Below are 27,838 nucleotides of genomic sequence, written 5' to 3'. Positions count from 1 at the left end.
CCTGTAAGGTTTCACTCCAACCCTAACAAAGCACACCTCATTCAACAGCTAGAGCAGGGCTGCCCAACCCTGCTCCTGGAGATCTACCGTCCTGTAGGCTTTCACTCCAACCCTAACAAAGCACACCTCATTCAACATGCACAGTCAGCATAACCAAATAGCATACACACTAACCCCTAGCCTATATATGCAGGCCTATAATTTTTGCACTTTGCACCGTTAGATTTGCCACAGCTGTCTGGCTGTGTGGTCATCATTTCACCATGGATGATCTGCTACTCTGATTGGCCTCTTCATTAACATAGAGGTCAAATGGCCTGGCTCTGCCCATTTTTTTCAGCTCGATTTGTGTTACGGTCCTTTCAGTCTCGCTGGGATTGGACCGAAAAACTGAACACACACTATAGCGCATAGCACTGATTGCGCAATAGGACTAACTTAAGTAATTATTCGCTCGATAATCGATTCCTAGGCTGCGTCTCTAGCTTTTTTAACTACTGTCGTATTGCATTTTTTGTAAATATAGGCTCGTAATCTTCATAAAAATGCATTATGAGTTCCTGCTCACGGCTGTAAACGATGCTGCACGTTCTTTTGGCCATTTTACTTGGATCGAATGTTTCAATCGATATTCACTTACTCGGTCTGTGGTCCATGAACGCGCACGTAACTTCACTGCACACCTGGCTTTCATCAAGCATCAACTCTTGAGACGCTACCAAGGTCCATGAAACGGAACTGATCCAGACGATGTAACCTGGCGAATTCAAGCGAAGTTTATTTTCGTATGCCCGGCTTTTCTTCCACAGCTTGGTGAAATACCCCCCTGCTTTGAGTAACAGGCCCTTGCCTTTGAGGCCCAGATGTGAGTATCTGTAGTGTGCGCGCGTCTGTTTCAAATCGGTTCATTTAAACAATTGAACATTTAGATAATGGGCTATAGGTCGGAGGCACAAGTCCTGACACATATTTTTTGAAGTTGTTAAGATTTAATAGGTGTATTTGTGAAAGCAAAACGAGTATTGCACTATGCAAACCACAACATTTATGTCTCCCCGTTTTTGTGTTAAGATTCTTCCATGCTACGAGTACAGAGCCATCCTGCAGCGCGAGGAGGGATGCGGCGCGTGGAGGCCTGCGGTTTTGCACCCAGCTACTGTCTTCTGTGAGTTCAAACCGTTTTTTATTTTTAAGTTGCACCCATGGTTGACGCAGGCTCGTTGAATTTTACCATTATCACAAATTTGTTATGTGTATTCTTATGGGTTTCTGTTTAAATGAGCACCGACCGCAAGCAAACAAAAATAAGCACGATAATTTCAGAACATGGGAGAATTCAAGAGCCTAACATGTAGCATTTTACACGTCACACTCCTACCTGTGTATTATTGGCTGAAATTTCTAAAGTTCTAAAGGTGAATCTATTTTTGTATTGCCAAAGGAAAGTTTCAAGGCTTCATTAGTCGCACTGGTGGTTGAAACTGTTGGAGATAACATTTGACGTCATCCAAATCGTTTTTTACGCTGACGTTATAGATTTCATACATGCTAATGCACTAATGCACATAGAGCCAATGGTAAAACATTTACTAGCTAGCTAAATTCATAAATTATGTTGTTGGCATATAGATGAAGTGGTATCATGATGTCACTGTCACCAACGAGCTATCTATATTCCAGACACCTTACCTTATTCTCTGACTGTGTATATCGAGTTGTCTAGCAACGGGCAGAAGTCAATTGTTCTTCTTTGATGGACGCAACTCTGCCGTGGGCCGTCGATGGCGTCATCGTGCACGAATCCATTGTGTGCACAAAAAGTTTAACTGTAAACCTCCAAAATATGTCGACAAGCAGTAAAATAGCAAAGCAAGACGTGTGTGATAATTTTGACGTTGAAATGTGCGTTTAGTTCATGTATGTGCTTAATTAGTCACAATTACGTGTTTATTCATTAGCCTATTATAGGTTATTTTGCGGCTACGCTTCGGGATCGAAAATAATCAAATGGAAAGAAACAGACAGGGCAAAAATGTGCAGACATGTTCTTTATTAGAATATTGCCGCCGTTTTTTGTGTGTGTCTTCGACTCATTTTTTCCCGGAGATGCGGGGGAGGAGGAGGGGGGTAATTGAGGACGGGTATTTTAGTTAAAGACGTCAGAAAATTGGAGAAGAGTGTTGGGGGTCCTCTCTTTTCTCTTTTATTTGATGCCTTCCCTTTCATACACTTCATGACCCCTCTCTCTCTCTTTCGCCTCCCCTCCCATTCTCTCTCAAACCCAATTTCCTTTGTTGTCTGCGCAGAAAGCCATGGAATGGATTTTGGTGCAGTCTGGTTTCACTGTAGTGCTGTCAGAAAGGATTACTGACTCATCCCCACTTAATATCACCTCTCTCTCTCTCTCCCTCTCGCTTTCTCTCAAACACGCATGCGCACACACACACACACTACAGACATGCACACTCTAGACACACACACCACACAAACACACACGCTACACAGTACACAAGACATCTCTATTGAACATCTCTTTCCAAAACTGTGGCATTAAGATGGAGTTGCTCCCCCCTTTGCCACTATAAAGCCTCCACTCTTCTGGGAAAGCTTTACACTAGAGTTTGGAACATGGCTGCAGGGATTCGTTTCCATTCAGCCACAAGAGCATTAGTGAGGATGGGCACTGATGTTGGGCAATAAGGCCTGGCTCACAGTCAGTGTTTCAATTCATCCCAAAGGCGTAAACACACACACGTGCATACATGCATGAAATTTTGCCACTTCACACACACAAATCACTTATTCGCCATGACGGATATGCTGGTCCTGCTGTTTACACGCACACACGCGCACGCACACACACACCTCTGCATTCACCTCCACAAACACAGAAGTTCTTGGACAAACTGATTCAAGTCTTTCATCTTTTTTTAAGCACTTATTGTTTATTATAAAATAAAATCTGAACATTCTTCCCTTTTTATGTTGGGACTTTGATACAGTATGTTAGACATGCACCCAGGATTACAGTCCTGTGGGTAAACCCACACCGTTAGGATTACATTCCTGTGGGTAAACCCACACCGTTAGGACTACAGTCCTGTGGGTAAACCCACACCGTTAGACTAAGTCCTGGGTAAACCACACCGTAGGACTACAGTCCTGGGGTAAACCCACACCGTTAGGACTACAGTCCTGGGGTAAACCCACACCGTTAGGACTACAGTCCTGGGGTAAACCCACACCGTTAGGATTACAGTCCTGCGGGTAAACCCACACCGTTAGGACTACAGTCCTGTGGGTAAACCCACACCGTTAGGACTACAGTCCTGTGGGTAAACCCACACCGTTAGGACTACAGTCCTGTGGGTAAACCCACACCGTTAGGATTACAGTCCTGTGGGTAAACCCACACCGTTAGGACTACAGTCCTGTGGGTAAACCCACACCGTTAGGACTACAGTCCTGTGGGTAAACCCACACCGTTAGGACTACAGTCCTGTGGGTAAACCCACACCGTTAGGATTACAGTCCTGTGGGTAAACCCACACCGTTAGGATTAGTGTCCTGTGGGTAAACCCACACCGTTAGGACTACAGTCCTGTGGGTAAACCCACACCGTTAGGGTTAGTGTCCTGTGGGTAAACCCACACCGTTAGGGTTAGTGTCCTGTGGGTAAACCCTCACCCCCGGTGAGTCCGTGCTCCGCGGGAAACGCACGCTCGGTAAGACTCGAGTGCCTCGGTGTGATTCGCCAGCGAGCAGAGGCCTTAGGCCCTACTCTTCCTCCTCTCTGTTCCCGTTATTCGGTCTCTCCATTCCCTGACTGCTGTCTTACAGGCAGAAAGACGGAAGTAATCTCTTTGGAAACAGTGAAAATAAAAAACAAACATAAAAAATAAAAAAAATCAAGAAGGCCAATCATAGGTGAGCCTCTGGGCTCCGCCCCCTAAACACAGAGGGGACCTGCCAGGGCCTGTCGCGAGTCACTCGCTATCTGTCCTCAGGCAGACCCAGGACCTGATCCGTTAATGGATTACTCTGACGATCTCCATCTAAAGCGCGCGTCATTTTGAGTGTTTCTGGAAGAGGTGACGGGGGTTATCAGGTCTGAACAACCCCAGGAAGAGGGTGCCCCACCCCCACCACGTCTGAGCCGCGGCAGATAAGACCCCCGCCCGCCTCCCTCCCCCCCGCTGACCGGCAGCACCCTTTCCCCTGTTTGGGGGGGGGGGGGATGAGAACGCCAATCAACCACGGGTTTGTCTCAGGCACGGTCATGGCAGGCCAGCGGTTACCGGGGAAACTGAGGGCTAGGCAGTAATGCCTGCGAGGGGTGCCAGATCAGGCTCCGCCTCCTAAAAGCCAACCACAGCAGATCGCTGTTCACCCTCCAAAGCCCCCCACCTCCGAAAAAAAAAAAAAAGTTACAGGCCACAGCCATGCTTAAATACACTCAGAATTCACATCATACCCCATTAATAGCAAAGAGAAAATATATCCTTTTTTGTTGCAAATTTTTCTTACCACACCCCCCACCCCAACCCCCCAGTATTTAAGAATTCAGACCCACTTTTTTTTAGTTCCAATTTTCTTTTTTTTTATGGTTCCATTCATCTCCTTTGTCCTGGTTTCTTCCACAAGTCAAACTCCTCCTCTTGCAGCACAAAGGCTCCTCCCACCCTGTCCTTTTAAGGTCTGTAGTCCCCGCCCTGCAGACTACGCCAGCCCCATCTCCTCCAGCACACTTCTAGGAGACTCGTCCTCCTGAGGGGGGGGGGTAGTGAGTGAGAGAGAGAGGGGGGGGTGAGAGAGAGAGAGATTGAGAGAGGGGGGGGTTGAGAGAGAGAGTGAGTCTTCAGGTTTTCACTGATGTACCACTGTCTCACTTTACATTCCAAGCACAGCAACATATTTGCCACGTCAACATGGTGGAAAAACACATTAATATTCCCATTCAAACAGGCCACTCAGTCTGTCTGGGGTCAGCGCTCACCTGCAGGCTGGAGTACCCAGCACTGCGTCAAACCTGGACTGGAGCTGTGATTCAGCCACCTGACCTGCCAGGCTGGGCCGCTGGTGTGACCGGCCTCACTGTCCACAGCTCAAGTTATTGCGTTTATGAATATAAAGAATCTACTGGTTAACAGAGAGGGAGTAAGATTCATGCACATGCACACGCACACACCCTCTCTCTCTCTCTCTCACACACACACGCTCAAACATTTTCTCATACCCACACACACACACACACACACACGCGCGCACACATACACACACACACACCCTCTCTCTCTCTTACACGTGCACACACACACACACACACACACACACACACCCTCTCTCTCTCTCACACACACACACACCTCCTGCAGCAGGTCCGCCTGCTCGATGGCCTTCAGGACACTCTTCTTGGACGTGTCCTGGATCTCCCCGCCCATCAGAAACTCGTCCAGGATGAAGTAGGCCTTCTCAAAGTTAAAGATGATGTCCAACTCGCACACCTGAGGGGACGGGGGGGTGAGAGGGGATTGGAAATGATGAAAGGGGGAGAGGGGGGAAAAGATGAGACGGAAGAAAGGGAAGGAGGGAGCGAGAGGGAGATGAAAGATGAAAGGAGCAGCTCTAATATTACTGCTCTGTTTATGCTTCCAGTTCTCTTACCAATCAGGCCTAATTGAGCGGAGGAGAGGGGGATGAGCGGAGGAGAGGGGGAGAAAGGGGGCGTGCCGCGGCCGGGGAGAGAGGGGGAGAGGCGGAGAGGCGGACTGACTCACGCGCGCTTCGGAGAAGGGGAATGAAGGGGGGGATGAGAGGGAGAGGGAGAGAGTGACTCACGCTGCCGAAGTACTTATCCAGCAGCTCCACAAAGCGGTGGATGATCTCCAGGGTGATGAGCTCGTTATCCTGCTCCTCCACCACACAGCAGAAATACAGGCTGGCATACCTGCAGAGAGAGAGGGGGAGTGTGTGTTACACACAAACACACACACAGTCACACACAGACACACACTCTCACACACACTCTCACACACACAGACACACACTCTCACACACACACGGACACACACACTCACACACAGACACACGCTCTCACACACACAGACACACGCTCTCACACACACAGACACACGCTCTCACACACACAGACACACACTCTCTCACACACACACGGACACACACACTCACACACACAGACACACGCTCTCACACACACAGACACACACTCACACACAGACACACGCTCTCACACACACAGACACACGCTCTCACACACACAGACACACGCTCTCACACACACATGCTCTCACAGACACACACACTCACACACACAGACACACGCTCTCACACACACAAACACACACTCTCACACACGCAGACACACGCTCTCACACACACAGCTCTCACAACACACACTCTCACACAACACACGCTCTCACACACAACACAGCCTCACACACACAGACACACGCTCTCACACACACAGACACACTCTCACACACACAGACACACGCTCTCACACACACAGACACACGCTCTCACACACACAGACACACGCTCTCACACACACAGACACACGCTCTCACACACACAGACACACGCTCTCACACACAGACACACGCTCTCACACACACAGACACACGCTCTCACACACAGACACACGCTCTCACACACACACACTCTCACACACACAGACACACGCTCTCACACACACAGACACATGCTCTCACACACACAGACACGCGCTCTCACACACACAGACACACACACTCTCACACACACAGACACACGCTCTCACACACACAGACACACGCTCTCACACACACAGACACCGTCTCACACACACAGACACAGCTCTCACACACACAGACACCGCTCTCACACACACAGAACACTCACACACAGACCTCTCACCACAGACACAGCTCTCACACACACGACACACGCTCCAACCCCATCTCACACACACAACACACTCTCCACACACGACCGCTCACACACGACACGCTCATAGCTCGTTCAGACCATTCACACTTTCAGAAGGAGGCTGGGAGCTCCTTCCCTACAGAACCTGGGCTCCTGCCCTACAGAACCTGGGTTCTGAGTAACGTACCTCTTGTAGACGATCTTCAGGTCCCTCCACTCCAGGAAGCTGCACATCTTGGGCTTGCGGGCCAGCACCACCTGCATGAGCTCGCGCACCATCTTCTTCTTGTCCCGCTCCGCCGTGGGTGTGTACCACTTCTGCAGCCGCAGCTTCCCCTGCCGGCTGAACAGCAGCATGAAGCGCATCTGCCGCATGCGAGCAAAGCCAGAGGTCAGGGGTCATCGCAAGCAGTAACGTAACAGAATGTCGCAAATAAGTGAGCTAACTAGCTTCACAAAAGCATAACAGTTAGCATTCCTTGTCCGCCAGCTAGCTAGTTGACCATCTAGCCATTAGCCATGAGTCTGTTTAGTCAGTGTTATTTTGGTAATGTTGGGCTAGCTAGTGAGCTTACTAGCGGGCTAAACTACTTAGCTACCAAAGCATATTAGCTATAGTAGAGAATTTTTTGCAGCAAAAAAAAAAATAATAATAACACGGCCGGTACCATGGTAAAGGGACATCGTTTTTTCAACTGCCATACTGGTATTTTCTGCTGTAAACTAAGCATTCTACCAATGTTAACTCAATGGGTCAGTTTTTAAAAGCTTTAGAATTTAAGACTTACAAATTGTATTGCTTAACAAACAGCAAACCCCCTTATAGGTGGGTGGAAGTTTGACAAACAAGTTTGGTATGTTTAGCTTTAAAACTGTGGGAGTTGCATCCTGAAGAGTGAATAATAATAATAATAATAATAGTAATAATAAAAGAACAAATTAATTTACTGAAATATATACATTAATTCAACTTTTATTGTAAAAAACACAAAACTACATTCAATGAAGGTATCGTTCATGGAGTGTTTTTAAAATAAAAGATTAGCCAGTTAGCCTACTTAAATATTTATTAATATATTGTTTTTACAATAAAATTAAAAAAATTTAAGTTTAAATTTACTTCCAGGGTATTTCTGTTTTTATTTTGACTCCCTGACATTTCACAGTGGCCTGCTAAAAAATAGCAGGGGGCCAATTTGGCCTCCTCTCAGTGAATCCTGGATCAAAATCTGGCCTGGAATCTGGGGTGAGACGCAGTTGCACAGAGACCCATGTGCAGGGGTCTGAGCTTCATCTTTAAGTCATGGTAACACTTCACAGTACATCACAACAAACATCACAACACTGTCAAATCGTGCAGTCGCTACTGCACAATACAGATAAGTACCCATTTAAAGGAAGCTCACTTAGGCACTTTTTGCTGCCATTAAAATAAAACTTCAGCTTGCAAGAACAAAGGCTGTGACAATCTGAATCACTAAACGAGATCATAAAATAAATGCACAATTAAAAGTCCATAAATTAAATCTGAATTATATGTTAAATATTTAATTTAGAATGGAATAGTGGAATATTAATTCAATTATTCAATAATAATTTTCATACACTTATTTCAGAAGGTCATTTACATTTAATTGCACACTAATTGAATGATTCATTGACTACATTTTGACAGGTTTTATCCTCAATTAATACCCTGTCAATCCAATGTTTTCATCCAAAATCATTTATACTCCATATTCCAATGGATGCATGACATCCCTGCTGTATTGAGCCACTTTAAGTGTATAGTTATCAACTGACAATTATGAACAGAGAAGAAAATAGGCAGAAGAGAAAATACTGAACAGGAATGAAATTACATCGGAAACCTAGAATTAGCAAATTACATACCATGCTTTTAAAAAAAAAAAATCATACTTTTTTACTTCTGGTTTTAGGTCTGATAATATTTACTTGACTCCCAGGTAAGCACTGTCATGCAGCACACAGTTATTCAGGCCAGTGGTTTCCGGGGGGGCACATATGAACCCCTGCCATCGGGAAAGCAGGGTGTTTATAAGCAGAATTAACCCTTTGAAGAGTAGGGTTTTTTCTTTTTTTTGAAATGTTTTTTCCCCCCAACATTCCATGTCAGTGTTCTAGAACTCCATTCCTTTCAATTACCAGTAGTGATTGTTACATCAGCATTAGAATGTAAAGTTAAGAACATTCTAATCCCATATTTGTGATCTCACCTTGAAAGGTTACATGAATATGTCTCTATCATGTGAGGGACTGATCTGGCAAAAAGTGTAAAATGCTGTTTGTAGGCTACATAGCCTGTGTGTTAGCCTGTTGGCTCAAATTAATCACCTTTCTATTATTACAGTAGATTGCGTGAATGCTTTTTATTTGTACACTGCCACTGATGCATACAGTTAACTGGCAACTGAAAATGTATGATGGAACTGCTCTGTGTGATCCTTTCTTTCTGTTTTGAGTGGTGGACCTTGGCAGATACAAACCAGGGCAAGAAAAATCCATGAAACACATTATGTAATCAAACGGGTTCATTTATATAAAAATATCATCCAGTGTATCATGGCAAAACATACATACATACAGGTGCATGTATGTGCATATGTCCATGTGCACTTTTAGCCAACTGTGCAGTTTCAAATGAGCACAGGCTGTAAAAACCTGAAATTCAGGTAATTCCTGTTTTACTTTTTACTCTCTTCTTAAAATACCTGCTCTAATTCCCCCCAGTTCCAGAATATTATCTCCCCCACTGACGTACAGGGGCGTGTTCTCTCCGGTTGGCTGACCGCCTACCTGTCGCTTTCACAACACGTGCTTCCATAAAAGGCGGAAGCTGTTCAAAGAGTTTAAACAAATATGATAAACACAGACAAACAAACACACACACACAAAGCTGTGAATACAGTTTGGTCGTTAAAAAACAACGGCCCGACTCTCTCGAGCGCTATTCCAGAGAAGTTTGAGAGACGGAGAGAGGGCCCAGTGTTCCTGCGAGGCAAATTCTAAAAACCAAACACCTAGCCAACGCCTCTCATGCAAAACGTGCGGTCGGTTGAGTAATTCCGGTTTTCTCTCTACGTCTGGCGCTCAAACTAAACCAACACGAACTTAGAAGTGGAGCGAGACAATGCATTTTGTTGTGACCACGTCAGGGGACAAATATTAACACTCCTTCGAGGCATTTCCACGTGAACGCATCACACATTCCGAAGCAAGAACTGCTCTAAACAATCGTACATTATATTAGCGAGGATACTGCAGCCATACTAGCTTCCACCAGACAGCCCGGCAGGCTACTTACTGCGGCTAGTGTCTGTGCGGTTACCCTGACGAGAGACGACGGCCACATGACACTGGCAACTGGCGGGCGCGCTAATTCGGGCTGACAAACCGAACACAAGGGAGTTCATCCCCGACCCGCGGAGAGGGAAAGAGAGACAGAATGAAGAATGAGTAGACAGACTTGGACTGACAGCGTGAGAACCAGTGGGAGGGAGACTGGGACCGCTGCTCAGTCTCAAGCCAGCCTGGTCATAGCACTGCACTGTACCTGCGGTGAAGCAGGTGAACGCGGAAGCTGGTCAATGGTAAAATTAATTCCGCCGAAATGGTTCAACTGCTAAAAAAAGGTTCAGCTGTTTAGTTGCCACGTGACCAGTTAACATTAATAGCTTTTCATTATGTCTTTGTTTAATTATGCAAATAACTCATCATGAATCCCAGCAATTAGGAACTTGAATATATATAGGCTATTTTTAGAAACTGAGAAACAACGACCTTAATGTTGGTAAAGACATATAAGAGGACATTAATTTCACAGTAAAAAGTTACGGTTATCCCAACTAACCAGACAACTCGTTGCTTCGCTTGGAATAACTGACGACCCGTATCTATCTAAACCTAAGTCGCAACCGGTCCCATTTTACAAAGTCAACAGATAGCCTGCTATATAGCAAACAATATTAAGCTATAAATAAACATTACCAAAATAATGAACTGGCAAGTTAACTTGACAGGACAGGCTACTGTTATGACCGTGGCCCCACAACCTGATCTGACGTTGTCACTACGTGGTATTCGCTTAATATGATGACAGCTCACACCAGCTGATCAGCCAAAACTTGACGCATGGCTACGACTCTGGATGCCGGCAATCGACTAACTGATCTGCGCTTCGCTTTGGAATCTATCTGGGCGTGACTGTACACAGCGTGGCGTTGAGATAGCCTACCTGTTCCCGAGTAGTTGCCATTTTAGGTACAGGTAGCTCGTATGATAGGGAACCGGCAAGGGAGCTAAGCTAAAACTAAGATAGGCAAATCGGGATAGTGTCGTGCTGCTGTGTAACTAGTACGGCAAATGCCTGATAACCAGCATAAACGAAAAGCTCGTTGCCGTCAGTTGCCTTCGCTGGGGCTCTTCCCATTCTACACGGAGAAATAACCTGATAATGTTAAACCTTGCTAAGTAATGTAGACTAGCTGACGTTAGGCTACAGCACTGAACCGAAACTTACCATCTTGCCAGCTTCTTCCACGATCTTGGGCAGGGATGTCTCTGTCGCACTTGTCTCCCGGTCCAAGCCTAATGTTCAAGTATTTTTCTCAGTTTCAGTCCCCGAAAAGGTTAACATTTCAAACAGGATTCAGCCATTAACAGCATCTGTAAGACCCGAATCGCCGAATGGACAGAGGCAGGAAACCAGAAAACTCGTCACGCCGCTTGCGCATGCGCGCCCCGCACATCTAGCCACCCGAGGATTAACGAGTTTGCCGTTCGGTGTTGCCAAGACAACTCGCCTTTGTCTCCCTATTCAAGTACTTTGATGGGAAGAAAACTGATCACCGAAGGAGAACGTTGTTTCCATAGTAACACCGTTTTGGCTCCCAGAGGCATGACAAGCCTCACTTTATGTATTTATTTGTCTGATGCTTTTATCCCGAGCGACTTAAAAGCCTGTCACTGAAAGATACCTTACATATCAGAGCATATCAACAAGAGCACACAGAAATGTGACATCCAGTAACAGGAAAACCAAGCTGGAAAACTCAGCCTACAAAACACAAGCACACACACGCACAAGACTCACACACGATTATGAATGAATAAATTAATCATTCCATTTGTATAGCACTTTTCTGATTGCTAAAAGTGATTTACGGTGATGAGTGGGAGCTCACCTCACCCACCGCCACTGTGTAGCCCCCACCTGGGTGATGTACAGCAGCCATTTTGCACCAGAATTAGCTAAGGTAGAGAGGGAGAGAACATTTTTTAGACAATTAAATCAGGGAACAATTAGGTAGCAATTAGCCAGGTTGGGAATTTAGGCAGGACACTGGGGAACCCCCTACTCTTTGTAACAAGTGTCATGGGGTCTTTAATGACCACACTGAGTCAGGACCTCGGTTTAACGTCTCATCTGAAAGACAGCATCTCCAACAGCACAGTGTCCCCCTCACTGCACTGGGGTATATTTTGCCTGATAGAAGATTGCCCCCTGCTGGCTCCCCAACACCACTACTTTATACCACTTCAGATACATTTCCCTTTCTTAAGCAATTGAAAAACAACAACAGTGGGCACCAAACATCAACAGCATGCAAAAAAAGTGAACAACAGAACAACAATCTCTGTAACAATAGCTTAAGTGTAGCATTACAGCCTCCTCTCAGACTTCACAATCGACCAATGGGATGTGACCTGAGAAATCTGCATGTGCAGGGAGTGTGTCTGTTGCAGCAGCAGGAGTAGGCGTCTCTTTGGGGAGCTTTATCTGTGGAATGGACAGGATGTGGACTCTGACATGCGGTCAGCTGTCACTTGGCTTTTATCTCTTTTCATTAACAGCCAACGAGAGCTGTCGGCACTGTCAGCACGCTGTTTTTCAGCATCGTTCCCTGCTGCCTTTCCCAGCATGCACCTCACCTACTCTACTGATTAATCTCCCTGCGCATTATGGAGCTTTCTCTTAGTCACAGACTCCCTCCCACACGTGTGCCAGGAAGGGGCCTAAAGTCATCTTAAAAAAGTTTATTTTTTTCCCAATCGGGACAATAAATATATGCCAATTTCCAGTGTTGGTAGGAGGTCTCACTTGCAGCTGAAAGATCAGTTAGGATCAGTCGCATGTCGTTTTAATGCGGGGCAGAATGGGGTGGGGGGTCACGTTTACTGAGTGTGCATTTTGCCTGGTTTCAGCCCTTCAGAGATGCAGCTTCAGGCTATTTCATGTCTGTCCTATAACCCTGGCTCCTCCGGCAGCAGTAATGATTGCTATAAACCACCATGATAAACCGCTATTATTCGCTAGCTGTTACTCACTAGCTCTGACACCACCAAACATTTTTTTTCCCGTTCAGTACACCTGTTAGTCAGTTCTTTTCAAAGACTTTGTGTGTGTCACAGCCTCTGTATCATCATTTAAATGGCACAGACAGGTTGTCTTCGGAAATGCAGAATGAACAGTGCAGTCAGAAATCGATCTCGGAGACAGCTCTCATTATCTTCTGCGGACATTGTTATAATTGTCTTTGTGCTGTAGCCAGCTCCACTCATATAAACGCCAGTGACTCATATATATTTATGATTCTAGCTTTTAGTCTTGTCATTGTTGTCAATGTCACTGATGTGTAACGGAACGAAAAATGTATAAACTGGAATGTATCATTCCTTCAAGTATTATTCTTCAAAAACACATTTTTTGTTATAATGGAATCTTCATCTGAGAAGTGGTGATTTATATTTTATTCAGTTTCACCCAATCTATTAAGGTGAACTAAAAGTTTTAAAATAAAAAAAATATATACACAGTTAGAATGTTTTACAAAAAAAGTGCAGTAGAATGTGCTTTCTCATGTACACCCCCCGCCCCCCCTCTTCATTGTGATGTCACTTCCTGTCCCTCGGCGGTCGGGTGCACACCCACCCCCCCATTTGTAGTGAGGGTATGAGGGTATCGCTCAGCGATATCTGCAAACAAGGCGCTTTGCTTTCCTCTGCTTTCATTACCACCATTTTCACAGCCTTGCTGCAGCCCAGCAACAGATAACCAGAGAGGAGATAACACGAGAACAACACCCCCACTATAAGATTCAGAGATAACACACGTTTCACTGTCTAGAAACATCCTCAACCCACAGAGACACACATGCACACACACACACACACACACACACAGACGTGCACACACACACACACATACACAGACACACACCCACACACAGACTCGCACACATACACACACTCACATGCACACACACACTCACATACACTCACACACACACACTCACATGCACACACACACACACACACACACAGAGTCACACACATACACAGACACACACCCACACACAGACTCGCACACATACACACACTCACATGCACACACACACACACACACACAGACTTGTACACTCACACGCACACACACACTCACATGCACTCACACACACACACAGACTCGCACACATACACACACTCACATGCACACACACACACACACACACACAGACTTGTACACTCACACGCACACACACACTCACATGCACTCACACACACACAGACTCGCACACATACACACACTCACATGCACACACACAAACACACACACACACAGACTCGCACACTCACACGCACACACTCACATACGCTCACACACACACACACACAGACGTGCACACACACAGACACAGACACACACCCACACACAGCCTTGCGCACTCACACGCACACACACACTCACATACACTCACACACACACACAGACTTGCACACATACACACACACACACACACACACACACACACACACACACACACTCACATACACTCACACACACACACACGCACCTCCACTCCCCTCATTGTCCTTTCTTTGTTTCCCCTGCTTTCTCCATCCCTGGATAATGTGCCTTCTGCTAAACAGCCCAGACGCTGTGGCAGTGGCCTCCACACCAGTCCGCTCCACGTGGGCATGAGTTCAGCGCCTCCACACCGCTCCACGTGGGCTTGAGTTCAGCGCCTCCGCACTGGTCCGGCCCACGGGGGCGTGAGTTCAGCACCTCCATGACACTCCACGGGGGCGTGAGTTCAGCGCCTCCACACCGCTCCACGTGGGCATGAGTTCAGCGCCTCCACACTGGTCCGGCCCACGGGGGCGTGAGTTCAGCGCCTCCACACCGCTCCACGTGGGCTTGAGTTCAGCGCCTCCATGACACTCCACGTTGGCGTGAGTTCAGCGCCTCCACGCCGCTCCACGTGGGCGTGAGTTCAGCGCCTCCACACTGGTCCGGCCCACGGGGGCATGAGTTCAGCGCCTCCACACCGCTCCACGTGGGTGTGAGTTCAGCACCTCCACGCCGCTCCACGGGGGGCGTGAGTTCAGCGCCTCCACGCCGCTCCACGTGGGCGTGAGTTCAGCACCTCCACGCCGCTCCACGGGGGCGTGAGTTCAGCGCCTCCACGCCGCTCCACGTGGGCGTGAGTTCTGCAGAATGTCCTGCTGGACAGCGGCTCTCGCCCGCAAGCAGGGGGGATGAGTCATTCCCTGAGACAGGTCTGCCAGCGGACAGCGCTGAGCCTGGAGAGCAGGCGGAACATTTCAGCAGTGAGCAGCGGGTAGATTTCACCGAAAACATTTAATATACCACTGTTAGCAAAATGAGGCATGCGTCAGGGCCTCTGTGTTTGGCGGGACATTAAATCAGGTGTTTGATAACGCTTGGGCGGGGGACAGGGGGGCAAAGTCGAGGGAGGCGCAGACATGGTGGGCGAAAGAGGCATTCAAAGTAGCACGAGGGCCTGCACTGCAGAGCTTTCCGTCAAATTTGAGTCGCCTTTAACCCCTTTAAGGTGTGTGATCGCAAATATGTGATTAGGAAGTTCTTAACTGAACTCTTTTATCCTGATGTCACAATCACCACTGGTAATTCTAAGCAACAGAGTTCTAGAACACCAACTTAGAATTTTGAAAAACATTTCAAGACACCTACTCTTCAAAGGGTTGAATTTACAGACACTCAGAAAATTATCGACAGTACAACACTCTGCCAGCCTGTGTGCAATTGGGTCTGTGTTTTTGTGTTAGTGATAACAGCATAAAGTTTGGAAGAAATGTAAATGTTGGGTTTTTGTAGTGTTTAAGTATGTAGGTGCAGATGACGCAAAAGAAACGCTGCGAGCAGGGTTCGAACCTGCGCGGGGAGACCCCATTGGATTTCAAGTCCAACGCCTTAACCACTCGGCCATCGCAGCCCATAGAGGGAGCATTACCCATCCAATGTATATATAGATATGTGCGGAGAGCCGTGTAATTTTTTTTCGTCGCAAAATAAACTGCTGGTTTAGGAAAAGCACATTTATAATTAAATGCACGTGTACAATTTGGCCAGCCAAATACCGTTAAAAGGCATAATACAAAATGTTCGAACAATCCAGACGTAACAATATGTTGTTGTAGGCTGTCTGTCAGGGAACTATATTTTGTATTGTAGCAACTAACGTCAGTTAGTTCGCCGGTTTTTGTTCAAAACAATCTGAAGCTAGCAGGGACTTAACTCGCTACATTAATTTTTGCAAACATCACCATGCAACGATTAGAAGAAACGATCTGTTCAAACGTTAAGTTAAACCTACGTGTTTTTACACATTTGACGTCTACACGAACAAAAAGTATTACAAATTTTTTATACCTAATCACGTGGGGATGTAGCTCAGTGGTAGAGCGCATGCTTCGCATGTATGAGGCCCCGGGTTCAATCCCCGGCATCTCCACTCCTTTTTACACATCCGCCTGTTAATATTTCCCATCAGCTGATTGGAAATGAAATATTTGCTTGTTCCTAGCATATGAACATAAGCATTGTCCCTGCAAATGACTATACAGCTTGAATAGTCATTCGTTCATATGATTCTGACAGTTCAATGTAAAAGTACTGGGACAATGACACAATTTTGTTGTTTTGGCTCTGTACTCCAACACATGGAATTTCAATTAAAAATGAATATGAATAATCTGAAATAAGGTATATATTTATAAGGTCATATTTAGTATTTGGTTGCAGATCCTTTGTATTTGATAACTGCCTGAAGTCTGTGACCCACAGACATCACCAGACGCTGGGTGTCTTCTTCCGTGATGCTCTGCCAGGCCTGTACTCCGGCCATCTTCAGTTCTTGTTTATTTATGGGACCGAATTCCCTAAAGCTGACAGACCGTCAGAAACATCTGTCGCTAAATATCTGAAATCTTTTATCTTGTGCAGAAGCTGTCGGGGCCAATAGAAGACATACTACACTAGAACTGAAATAAAATTGGGATCTCGCCAAGTTACACTTTGGCAGGCAGCATGTATCAGATTACTTCAGGAAGTGCATCCCTTTCAGATTTAGGGGGTGGTGTAAGTTTTACTTATTTATTTATTTATTTTTCAAATAGCCCAAAAAGAAATGGTTTATTTAAAAGAAGAGAAAAAAATGCACACACTGTCCGCTTTATTAGGTACACCTAGTTGTTAACACAAATACCCTGCTAGTCCAAACCGTGAATCATGTAGCTGCAACTCAGTATATAACGCATGCAGACATGGTGGGGAGGTTTTATTTTTTTGCCTGCTCCTCCAAACATTAGAATGGGCAAGATGCATGACCGAAGTGGCTTTGGCCATGGTATGATTGTCGGTGCCAGACGTGGTAGTTCCAGCATCTCAGAAACAGCTGCCCTCCTGAGATTTTCACACAGTACAGTCTCTAGAGTTTACTGAGAAGTATGCTTAATAAAACCAACACATCTACTGAATGGATGATCTGCAGGTGAAAACACCTTGTTTATGAGAATGGACAGATTTGTTTAAGCTAACAGAAAGGCCACAGATGCTCAGATAACATCTGTTAGCAACAGTGCCGTGCATAAGGCCATCTCTGAATGCACAACACACATCTAAGCCCAGTAAGCAGAACACCATGCCATGTTCCTCATTGAATCCATACCATGAAGAATTCAGGCTGCTCTGCAGGCTAAAGGGATCCTACCCAGTGCTAGATAGGTGCACCCAATGAACTGGTTGGTGAGTGTGCTTTGCTAACTTATTGGGTGTAACTACCTTCCACGACCAACATCATTTCCGTCATAATTGTTGAGTCAACAGAGCAAAACTTCCTTGTATCTGCTCTCTCCCGCCAGCGGGTACGCCCACACATATAAAAACCGACCGCCGCGGACCAACGAGGCTTAGAGCTCTGCTCGAGGTGCAGGGTCACACGCTGCGCTGCCGTCGCTACTTGGGTACAATCGGCTCCCACAGTAAAACCGAGGTAAGCATCGGTACTTGAGGACTGCATAGTCTGTGAAATCTTAGCAGCGATCTGTTGCTTTCTGATCGGCACAGATGAGGGCATACAGCAGCCTTGGTCGCTGCTGCTGGGTTGTTTAGGCCGGCTGGTTGATGGGGTTGGACTGCACTGCAGCGCAGAAAGTTATAGTTACAAAGTTTAACTTGAAGAGCAATTCAAATAAATCCGGCGAAGCCATGTTCAGTTTTTATGCTATAAAGGATACCAATTGCTATCCGTCAGACAACTACTGTACAGTTTTAAGAAACAGCTCAAGACTCCTCTTTTAATTTAGCCTTCAATTAGCTTTTCTTTTTTCTTTTTATAACTCTTTGGTTTGACCGTTTTAATATGTGCTTTTATTATGTTTTAAACTTTACTGTTTTATATATTAACCTATTTTATCATTCTATACTTACTCTATTTTATCATGTTTTCCTATATTATATTTTATTTGAGTATGTTTGGAAAGCACTTTCAGCTGCATTGTAGTGGTTGAAAGGTGATATATAAATAAAGGTATTATTATTATTGTATATATTTAGATTGGGTCACCCGCCACTATGCATTTTGTCTCGTCCTGCTGCTAAGTCATTTTATGATTGAATATTTGCCTATTATCCATCCATCCATCCATCCATCCATCTAGTATCTATACCCGCTGGACAGGGTAACAGGGAGTGCTGGAGCCTATCCCACCGTGCCTTGGGCAAGAGGCAGGAATACACCCTGGACAGACTGCCAATCTATCGCAGTATTTGCCTCTTAAAATTAGTTTATTGTTTGAAACCCAGATATACTCTTTTAGTATAGTTAGCATATCTCCCTATGAACAGTAACTCAGCTCAGTGGAATGCCAGTTCTCTGAGTGCAGCTCTGATAGTAGTTTTCAGTAAATAAATGAAATACATTTTAAAATAAAGCTTTGTGGTAGACTGAAATATGGAACTGGTGGAACTTGCTATGCAGTGCTAACAGATTTGCAATTCAAATACAGATAAAAATGACTATAGCCTGCGTTTGTTCTTGTGCGACATAGCACATGCAAATTCATGTTGGCTTATTACGTTTCATATCGTTACCATCACATTGTCTGCAGGATAGATGTGATTACTGTACAAGCCAAAAGTATTACGCCATCTGTGGTTTTTATTTTTTTAACTTTAGGTGGAGAAGGATTCAGTTAATTTACGTGCAATTATTGAATAACAAACCAACGTACAAACTTGTTTCAATGTCTACCTTAAAAAAAAAACACACAAAAAGATAAGTTTTACTTTAAAACAATCTTAGACACCTCAACATGAAGCCTCAACATAAAGCCTTCTCTGGCTTTAATTGCAATTAAACAAATTGTTGGAAGTCTATGCAATCATTTTGCAAAGTGTGAGGTGGAGGTGGGGTAGTTAAAGTGACTGAAATCTTTTAAAAGTTTTTTAAACCACACATAGTCTAATACCACTGGCCTGTAGTATAAGTAAAATAGGCACCAAAGTTGCAATATGGCAAAGAAGGTGTTTAGAAGCTTAGATGCATGGAGCCAAGTTAACATACGGTGGCAAGGTTATTCCCAGTGAGAAATTGCAAAGAAGCTTAATATTTCAAGAAGCAGAGCTCGAAAGAGTTCAGTGCACACTCAGAAGGGTCCAGCTGATGGGGAGTGATGGAGAAGACCAGAAAGAATAAGTATAACATCTGAGGAACAAGACAAATGTCTTGTGGTGTCTATAAAAAGAAACTGTCATTAACCCACACCACACTGACAGGAAGAGCTCATTGCAAGTAGAGAGAGAGACCAGTTTCTCAGATGTGTATCTGCAAAAAAAAAAAAAAAAAAGCCCTTGCTACGTGCTGTTAACAAGAAGTAAAGACTTCAGGGGGCCGAGCACCATCAACACTGGACCAAGAAAGATTGAGAAAAAGTAGATACTCATTAGGTGGTTAAAAAAAAAACTTAAGTTAGATTAGTTGTCAGTCAATTGAACTACCTCTCCTTCTCCCTCCCAACCCTCCAATTGTTACCCTCCATTTTCTGTTGCTCTTTGTGTTCTGCTTTTCAGACTCATTCGCTGCTGCTCTTTGTGTTCTGCTTTTCAGACTCATTCGTTGCTGCTCTTTGTGTTCTGCTTTTCAGACTGCAAGACTTTGTCAGACTCATTTGTGGTTGCTCTTTGTGTTTTGTTCCCTTTTGCGCCACGCCACCCCTGTAGATGGTGGTGTACGAGGTGACTCTCCGAACGTCGCGGGTGCCACGCTCCGGCTCTTACTGCAGCGTGCAGATCACTCTGATTGGTGCGCAAGGTGAAAGTCCGCCCGCGTCATTGGACCACGAGTGCCAGTGCCTAACCCCTGGTTCGGTGAGTAGCATGAGGCCGTGAGTGAGACCGGCGATGCACGCTGCGTAGAATCCATAATATTTCATCTGACTTATTCCTCCACCACGTAGTCAGGGTGTCTTCTGGCAAACCGTAGACACCTCTAAGGCTACATAGCTACATGCCTAGGTCAGTGCTAACCAACCCTGTCGCTGGAGATCTACCATCCTGTAGGTTTTTATTTCAACCCTACTTTGGCACACCTGACTCCACTAATTAGCAGCTCAATGAGATCTCTAGCTGTTGAATGAGGTGTGCTTTCTTAGGGTTGGAGTGTAAACCTACAGGACGGTAGATCTCCAGGATCAGGGCTGGTTTCCACTGACTCATGTAGTTTCACAGCTCATGAGTAGAATCAGCCTTAGAGTGGGTGTGTTTGTGTGGCAGGCCTGTGCAGTAATCAGCCTGAGAGTGGGTGTGTTTGTGTGGCAGGCCTGTGCAGTAATCAGCCTGAGAGTAGGTGTGTTTGTGTGGCAGGCCTGTGCAGTAATCAGCCTGAGAGTGGGTGTGTTTGTGTGGCAGGCCTGTGCAGTAATCAGCCTGAGAGTGGGTGTGTTTGTGTGGCAGGCCTGTGCAGTAATCAGCCTGAGAGTGGGTGTGTTTGTGTGGCAGGCCTGTGCAGTAATCAGCCTGAGAGTGGGTGTGTTTGTGTGGCAGGCCTGTGCAGTAATCAGCCTGAGAGTGGGTGTGTTTGTGTGGCAGGCCTGTGCAGTAATCAGCCTAGAGTGGGTGTGTTTGTGTGGCAGGCCTGTGCAGTAATCAGCCTGAGAGTGGGTGTGTTTGTGTGGCAGGTCTGTGCAGTAATCAGCCTTAGAGTGGGTGTGTTTGTGTGGCAGGCCTGTGCAGTAATCAGCCTGAGAGTGGGTGTGTTTGTGTGGCAGGCCTGTGCAGTAATCAGCCTGAGAGTGGGTGTGTTTGTGTGGCAGGCCTGTGCAGTAATCAGCCTGAGAGTGGGTGTGTTTGTGTGGCAGGCCTGTGCAGTAATCAGCCTGAGAGTGGGTGTGTTTGTGTGGCAGGTCTGTGCAGTAATCAGCCTTAGAGTGGGTGTGTTGTGTGGCAGGCCTGTGCAGTAATCAGCCTGAGAGTGGGTGTGTTTGTGTGGCAGGCCTGTGCAGTAATCAGCCTGAGAGTGGGTGTGTTTGTGTGGCAGGCCTGTGCAGTAATCAGCCTTAGAGTGGGTGTGTTTGTGTGGCAGGTCTGTGCAGTAATCAGCCTGAGAGTGGGTGTGTTTGTGTGGCAGGTCTGTGCAGTAATCAGCCTGAGAGTGGGTGTGTTTGTGTGGCAGGCCTGTGCAGTAATCAGCCTGAGAGTGGGTGTGTTTGTGTGGCAGGCCTGTGCAGTAATCAGCCTGAGAGTGGGTGTGTTTGTGTGGCAGGCCTGTGCAGTAATCAGCCTTAGAGTGGGTGTGTTTGTGTGGCAGGCCTGTGCAGTGACAGTGAAGGCGGAGGTAGCTCTGGGCCCGGTGGTGCTGGTGCGGCTGCGTTTGCAGGCCCGATCCGGCTTCCCCGAGCAGGACTGGCACTGCGAGGCCGTGGAGGTGAGCAGCTGCAGCATGGCCGGCCGCCAGGTACAGCAGTTCCCCTGCAATAAGTGGCTGCGGCCAGCAGATGGAGACATTGAGCTGCGGAACGGGCAGGGTAAGTAGCACCAATTGGGGGCAGGGCAGAGAGACAGGGAGGGAGACGAGTCAGAGATGAAGAGAAAGAGAGCATTGAGGAGTGAAAGGGAGAGAGGGAGAGGGAAGGGTGAGGGTGAGGGTGAGGGTGAGGGTGGGATGGGGGTGGGGGAGAAATACAGGAGAAGCCAGCGTGGGGTTTTTGAAAGTGGAAGTGTGTTTAACCTTTATAAGATTTATTTATCTCTCTCTCCCACACACGCAATCACACACATACATACACACACACACACACACACACACACAGTTTGTACTGTGAACTCAGAGACTCTGCAGATACTGAAAGAGCACAGAGCCAGAGAGCTTCAGACCAAACAGCAGCATTTCAGGTAAGCCTCTTTTTAAAAAATCTTTCTTCATCCCTGTCTCTCTCTTTCTATCTCTCCACCTTCCTTTCTTTTACTGTGTTTTCGTTCCTGTGACTTTACTTATTTTTGACTCCTTACACTTGCTCTCCAGACTCTGGTCCTCTCACTATCTACCTGACCATCATGCATTTCTTGTTCTGCCCTGTAGGTGGAAGACATTCGCAGAGGGAGTCGCAAGCTGTGTGGACTTTAACAGCCTGAAGCCACTGGAACCCAACCTCATTTATACTCGCCAGAGGTACCCCAAATCTTACTCATACTCACAAGAGGTACCCCAAATCTCTCTCGTACTCCTTAGAGTTACCGCAAATGTTACTTATACCCATAAAACATATCCCAAATGTCAGCAGTACCCTGAGAATCTCACACATATCTCTGTGTCTCTGAAAGCAAAGGGGTATTGTCGGCTGTGACCCTGTGTGTTCACTGCTCATTTAGAGGCTTTCTCTCTCCCAGCCCGGGGACTGAGACGTACTATCTGAAGGGCTTTACTGACAGGAGCTGGAGCAGCTTCGAGGAGCTCTGCACACTGTTCACCTTCAATATCGGAGACAACAGCGCTGCAAGTAGGATGTACACACACACACACTCTCTCTGTCCCTCACACACACACACACACACTCTCTGTCCCTCACACACACACACACACACACTCTCTGTCCCTCACACACACACACACACACACAGTTTCTCCTGCCCCCTCCCCATGCAGAGTTCGTTCAGTCCCACTGGTCAGAAGACTCGTTTTTCGGCTATCAGACCCTAAATGGCTGCAACCCCCTGATGCTGCGACAGATCCACCAGGTCCCGCCCAACCTGTCCGTCAGCTCAGACATGCTCCGCCCATTCCTGCCAGAGGGCTCCTCATTGGAGCAGGAGATGGAGGTGTGTCCACGTGTGTGTGTGTGTGTGTGTGTGTGTGTGTCACTGTTGAAAAGCATCTCAGGTACTGGGCACGCTCAGAAGACCACAGGGGCAGGTAATATAGCACTGCTTTTGGGAGCATTGCATCATCACGACATCATCATGACATCAGTGCGCTGCTGTGACCTGTTTCACTCTGCAGAGAGGAACCCTTTATATCCTGGATTATAAAGTTCTGGACGGAGTTCCGGTCAACAAGATCAACGGAAAGCAACATTACCTTGCGGCGCCTCTGTGCCTTCTGCACTACAGCCAGCAGGGGGAGCTGAAGCCCATCGCCATTCAGGTACTGGCAGGGAGACCCAGCTCTGCTGGGGCCTGTAAGAGGGTCATCGTGATTTATCTGGGAGGGTGACTCTGAACTGGGTTTCGCCGCATTCTCCTGATTGGCCTTTCCTCATCGAACGCCTGGCCTTTGCTCGCTCAGGATGAAAAATGTTTCACAAAATCTCAGCTGCCTTCAGCCATGCATCTGGCTGATCACTTTGAGATTTGATCCCAGTTTCCAGGGCGCGTCGGGGTGGGTGGTGGTGTGTGACCGGAAACCAGCTGGAATCACAACTTTCACATGTCTTGATTGACAGCTGCAGCAGACACCTGGACCACAGAATCCGGTGTTTGTGCCCTCTGACTCGGAAGCCGATTGGTTGCTGGCCAAGATGTGGGTCAGGTGTGCAGAATTCCAGTGTCACCAGCTGCTTATCCACTTCCTGTACACTCACCTGCTCGGAGAGGTGTACTGCACTGCCACCCTCAGGCAGCTTCCCGAAGTGCACCCGCTGTACCAGGTAGGCAGGGATGCCAGTGCTGCATTACGTCGCTCCCCCTGATCAGCTCCGAGCACATGGATGACTATCTGTGCTTGTATTCTTTATTCATGTTATTAGAAACAATTTAGAATCTCCTGCGGTGGACTGATAATCATGCCCGCAAGCTTTCTGCACAGGATGTGGCAACCTTGCCTGGAGAGACGCCTGAAGTTAATTTATTTTCTCATTGTGTCTGTATCTGTGTTCGTGTGCGTGTGCGCGTGTGTGTGGTGTATGTGTGTGTGTGTGTGTGTGTGTGTGCTGTATTAGGTGCTCATGCCGCATGTGTGGACCACTCTGCAAATCAACATCCAGGCCCGACTGTCACTCCTGGCCCCGGGTGGCGTGTTTGACAAGGTATGTGTGTGTGTGTGTGTGTGAGAGTGAGAGTGTGTGTGTGAGTGTGTGTGCCTGTGTGTCTGAGTGTGTGTGTGTCTGACTGCGTGTGTGTGAGTGTGAGAGTGTGTGTTCATTATGAGTGTTGTGTGTCTGAGTGTTGTGTCTGACTGCAGGTTCTGAGTGTGCAGTTGTGTCCCTCTTATACAGAAGAGTTTGAAGTATACTTGATATCTCGGTTCACGCTCTTGTACGTCCCTCTCAAGACAGATTCACTGGGCTTAAGTATTACTTTACCTGAGAGCACTTTCATGCCACTAAAACGTATCTCATGAGTTTAATGTATTGGCTTGTAACTCGGTTGTTTTGTCTTGTAATGCTTCAAGTATGATATTGCTTGTGGGTGTTGTGTGGTGTGTCGTGTGTGGTGTACGGTGTTGCGGTTGTGTGTGTGTGTACATGCGTTTGTGTGCGTGTGTGTGTTTGTGGTGTGTGTGCGTGTGTGTTTGTGTGTGGTAGTTTGCTGCCGTCGGTTTGGAGGGGATACCAGTGCTATTGCAGAAAGGCACAGAGCAGCTGAGGTACAGCGCCCTCTGTGTGCCGGAGGACCTGAGTGACAGGGGCGTGGGAGGCCTCCCCATAAACTACTATTCCCAGGATGCACTAAGAGTGTGGGGTGCTCTACACAGGTAGGGAGTTATTGTTTGTGTGTCTGCAGTGTTGCTAGAGGTGATGTGCTGTGTGTGTATGTGTGTGTGTGTGAGGTTGTGTGCGTGTGTGTGTGTGTGAGTCTGTGTGTGTGTGTGTGTGCGCGCAGAATTTTTAGGGAGGATATTGATGTGTGTGTATGTGTGTGTGTGTGTGTGTGTGTGTGTGTGTGTGTGTGCAGGTTTGTAGGGTCCTGGGTGGACCTGTACTACCCGAGTGACAGGGACATCCAGCAGGACACAGAGCTGCAGATGTGGATCCAGGAGATCTTCACATACGGGGCCCTGGGACAGAGCGACACAGGTCACATCCTCACACACTCACATACTCACACACCACTTCTTCACACACTCACATATCCATACACTCACATACTCACACACCGCATACTCCATACTCACACACCACATACTCACACACTCACATACTTACACACTGCATACTCACACACTCACATACTCACACACCTCATACTCACACACTCACATACTCACACACCACATACACACACTGTTGTCCACACACTCACACACCATTACTCACCAAGAGCAGCAGCTTATCCTGGTGGTCCTGGAGATGGGTCCAGTGCTAAGGGGGCACAGGATCTGCTGGTTTTTAAAAAAAAAATAAATAAACAACAACAACAAATAAATAAATACAGCCTCCCCGTCGGGGAATTGAACCCCGGTCTCCCGCGTGACAGGCGGGGATACTGACCACTATACTAACGAGGAAAGACCTGTCACCTAAATTGACCTCTGGCCCCATGAAAGCACATAGGGCATAACCCCTTGCATACCTCCAACAGAACTGGAGTTTGATCTCACGCTCCTGTCTCTAGGCTTTCCTCAAGCCTTCCAGTCAAAAACGGAGCTCAGCAAGTTTGTTACCATGGTGATCTATAGCTGCTCGGCGCTGCATGCTGCTGTGAACTTCTCCCAGGTGAGAAAAGGGACTCCTTTTTGTCTGCTCACTGATTCATCAGAGTTACACACTGGAATGTCGTAAAACGGGTCAGAGAGGGACGACTGATTAAGTCAAATTAACCCTGAGTTTGCATGAGCTTCAGGCAGACCAGAGGCCACTTCATGCACTGTCAGAGACGGAACACCACCCGTCCGGTGAACTGGGCTGGTCTGTTTGTCCACTCAGACAGATTTTAGCCTGTGGATGCCAAACTGCCCGGCGACCATGGCCTGCCCCCCTCCGCAGTCCAAGGGCTCCGTGAGCAGGGATGACCTGCTGTCCATCCTGCCCCCGGCCAACGCCACCTGCAGCATCCTCACCACCCTTACCTTGCTGTCCCGACCATCCCTGGACTTTGTGAGTATGAACCCTACCCAGCCCTAACCCTAACCCAAACAGCTTACTAAACCCAGCCATCTTAACCCAGCTAACTGATCCCAGTGATCCCAACCCACCAACCCAACTGACCACACAACTATCCCAACCCAAATATCCCAACTCAGCTAACCAAACCCAGCTAACCACAAAACTATCTCTCTTTTCTTTCTCATTCTCGCTTTTCACTTCACACAACCCATCTCCCTTTCACTTTCCCTTGCCAAGGTTCCTCTGGGCCATTACCGTGAGGCCCACTTCAGCAGTGGTGCCCCCCAGAGGCTTGTGGAAACACTGCAGATAGAGCTGAAAGTCGTCAGCAGGGAGATTGCGGAGAGGAACCACAAGCTGCTGCTGCCATACCCTTACCTGTCTCCAGATCGCATTGAGAACAGTGTGGCCATCTGATCACCACAGGAAGTGGCCCACAGGAAGTGTGACAACACTGTAGCAATCTTTATCAACCCCACACAACTGCATGCTTTTATATATAACATTCAGATATTTACAGACAGCCATTACGTGCTAACTTGTAGCTTTTACAGATTTCAATTTCTTTCTTTTGATGCTCAGCTCAACCGAACGCATGTGTTGCATGTTGCAAGAATGATAAAAGTTTGGGCACATTTTCCTAACTGATTCCTGAACAGGATAAATAACACTGGACAAGAGTGCAATATCATCCACACAGTCTCAAAGAACAGGGAGGTACCCAGGCGTCTGTCCAGACCACAAGATCTATTTGCCAAATCTCACAGTCTCAGGCTTACTGTTTCATGTACAAGTTTACTCTTTTTATTATACATGTAATGCTATTGAAATTATGGGGAATAAAATGTTTTGGAATTGGAAGTATTCATCTTTTTTCAGTGCCTGTTTATTGCTGGACCTGTACAGGTGTGTGGTTAAGTTCTGACTTAGAAACTGCAAGGCCAGGTGTAAACTAGGTCATCACTGCACATCCACATATTCCTTGTACTGGTTAGTTCATGATTTCATGAAGTTTGTGTAAGATCATTAG

General features: G+C 46.8%; 2 protein-coding genes, 1 long non-coding RNA gene and 3 other non-coding genes across 6 annotated transcripts; 3 read left to right on the top strand and 3 right to left on the bottom strand.

Annotated features, from left to right (window-relative positions):
- The first annotated feature begins 449 nt into the window (after positions 1 to 449).
- On the top strand, positions 450 to 2,972 carry LOC135264240 (uncharacterized). The gene is made up of 3 exons (XR_010332636.1): positions 450 to 865; positions 1,072 to 1,165; positions 2,457 to 2,972. It is a non-coding gene; the product is annotated as an uncharacterized LOC135264240 (long non-coding RNA).
- An 818-nt stretch (positions 2,973 to 3,790) lies between these two features.
- LOC135264239 (AP-1 complex subunit sigma-1A-like) lies at positions 3,791 to 11,681 on the bottom strand. Its single transcript, XM_064353003.1, has 5 exons — positions 11,468 to 11,681; positions 7,115 to 7,293; positions 5,839 to 5,947; positions 5,367 to 5,504; positions 3,791 to 4,767 (listed from the first exon to the last, which is right to left on the bottom strand). The coding sequence occupies exons 1-5, from the start codon at positions 11,468 to 11,470 to the stop codon at positions 4,720 to 4,722; spliced, it is 477 nt and encodes a 158-aa protein (XP_064209073.1). The 5' UTR covers positions 11,471 to 11,681; the 3' UTR covers positions 3,791 to 4,719.
- A 4,442-nt stretch (positions 11,682 to 16,123) lies between these two features.
- Positions 16,124 to 16,205, bottom strand: trnas-uga (transfer RNA serine (anticodon UGA)). The gene has a single exon. It is a non-coding gene; the product is annotated as a tRNA-Ser (tRNA).
- Positions 16,206 to 16,652: 447 nt separating this feature from the next.
- trnaa-cgc (transfer RNA alanine (anticodon CGC)) lies at positions 16,653 to 16,724 on the top strand. The gene has a single exon. It is a non-coding gene; the product is annotated as a tRNA-Ala (tRNA).
- A 1,389-nt stretch (positions 16,725 to 18,113) lies between these two features.
- Positions 18,114 to 27,669, top strand: zgc:152891 (uncharacterized protein LOC767741 homolog). Its single transcript, XM_064353000.1, has 15 exons — positions 18,114 to 18,263; positions 20,492 to 20,638; positions 22,077 to 22,293; positions 22,579 to 22,660; positions 22,848 to 22,937; positions 23,156 to 23,265; positions 23,412 to 23,584; positions 23,766 to 23,909; positions 24,208 to 24,411; positions 24,703 to 24,789; positions 25,288 to 25,457; positions 25,658 to 25,779; positions 26,318 to 26,418; positions 26,629 to 26,799; positions 27,046 to 27,669. The coding sequence occupies exons 2-15, from the start codon at positions 20,492 to 20,494 to the stop codon at positions 27,223 to 27,225; spliced, it is 1,998 nt and encodes a 665-aa protein (XP_064209070.1). The 5' UTR covers positions 18,114 to 18,263; the 3' UTR covers positions 27,226 to 27,669.
- On the bottom strand, positions 26,139 to 26,210 carry trnad-guc (transfer RNA aspartic acid (anticodon GUC)). Its single transcript has one exon. It is a non-coding gene; the product is annotated as a tRNA-Asp (tRNA).
- Positions 27,670 to 27,838: the final 169 nt, after the last annotated feature.

Source organism: Anguilla rostrata, chromosome 9 (assembly GCF_018555375.3).
Source record: "Anguilla rostrata isolate EN2019 chromosome 9, ASM1855537v3, whole genome shotgun sequence".
Taxonomy (NCBI): Eukaryota; Metazoa; Chordata; class Actinopteri; order Anguilliformes; family Anguillidae; genus Anguilla; species Anguilla rostrata.
The sequence above is the reverse complement of the archived record's forward strand: the minus strand, read 5'-3'. Positions and strand labels throughout refer to the sequence as shown.

What these genes read in the sequence shown, in the direction of transcription:
- LOC135264239 (XM_064353003.1), bottom strand. An exon ending in CTGAAGATCGTCTACAAGAG is followed by an intron (nt 5,948 to 7,114) that starts GTACGTTACTCA and finishes CTCTCTCTGCAG; the next exon opens with GTATGCCAGCCTGTATTTCT. An exon ending in AGGCGGACCTGCTGCAGGAG is followed by an intron (nt 4,768 to 5,366) that starts GTGTGTGTGTGT and finishes CCCCCCCCTCAG; the next exon opens with GAGGACGAGTCTCCTAGAAG.
- zgc:152891 (XM_064353000.1), top strand. Translation starts at nt 20,492, where the DNA reads ATGGTGGTGTACGAGGTGACTCTCCGAACGTCGCGGGTGCCACGCTCC. An exon ending in AGTGCCTAACCCCTGGTTCG is followed by an intron (nt 20,639 to 22,076) that starts GTGAGTAGCATG and finishes TTTGTGTGGCAG; the next exon opens with GCCTGTGCAGTGACAGTGAA. An exon ending in ACCAAACAGCAGCATTTCAG is followed by an intron (nt 22,661 to 22,847) that starts GTAAGCCTCTTT and finishes TCTGCCCTGTAG; the next exon opens with GTGGAAGACATTCGCAGAGG.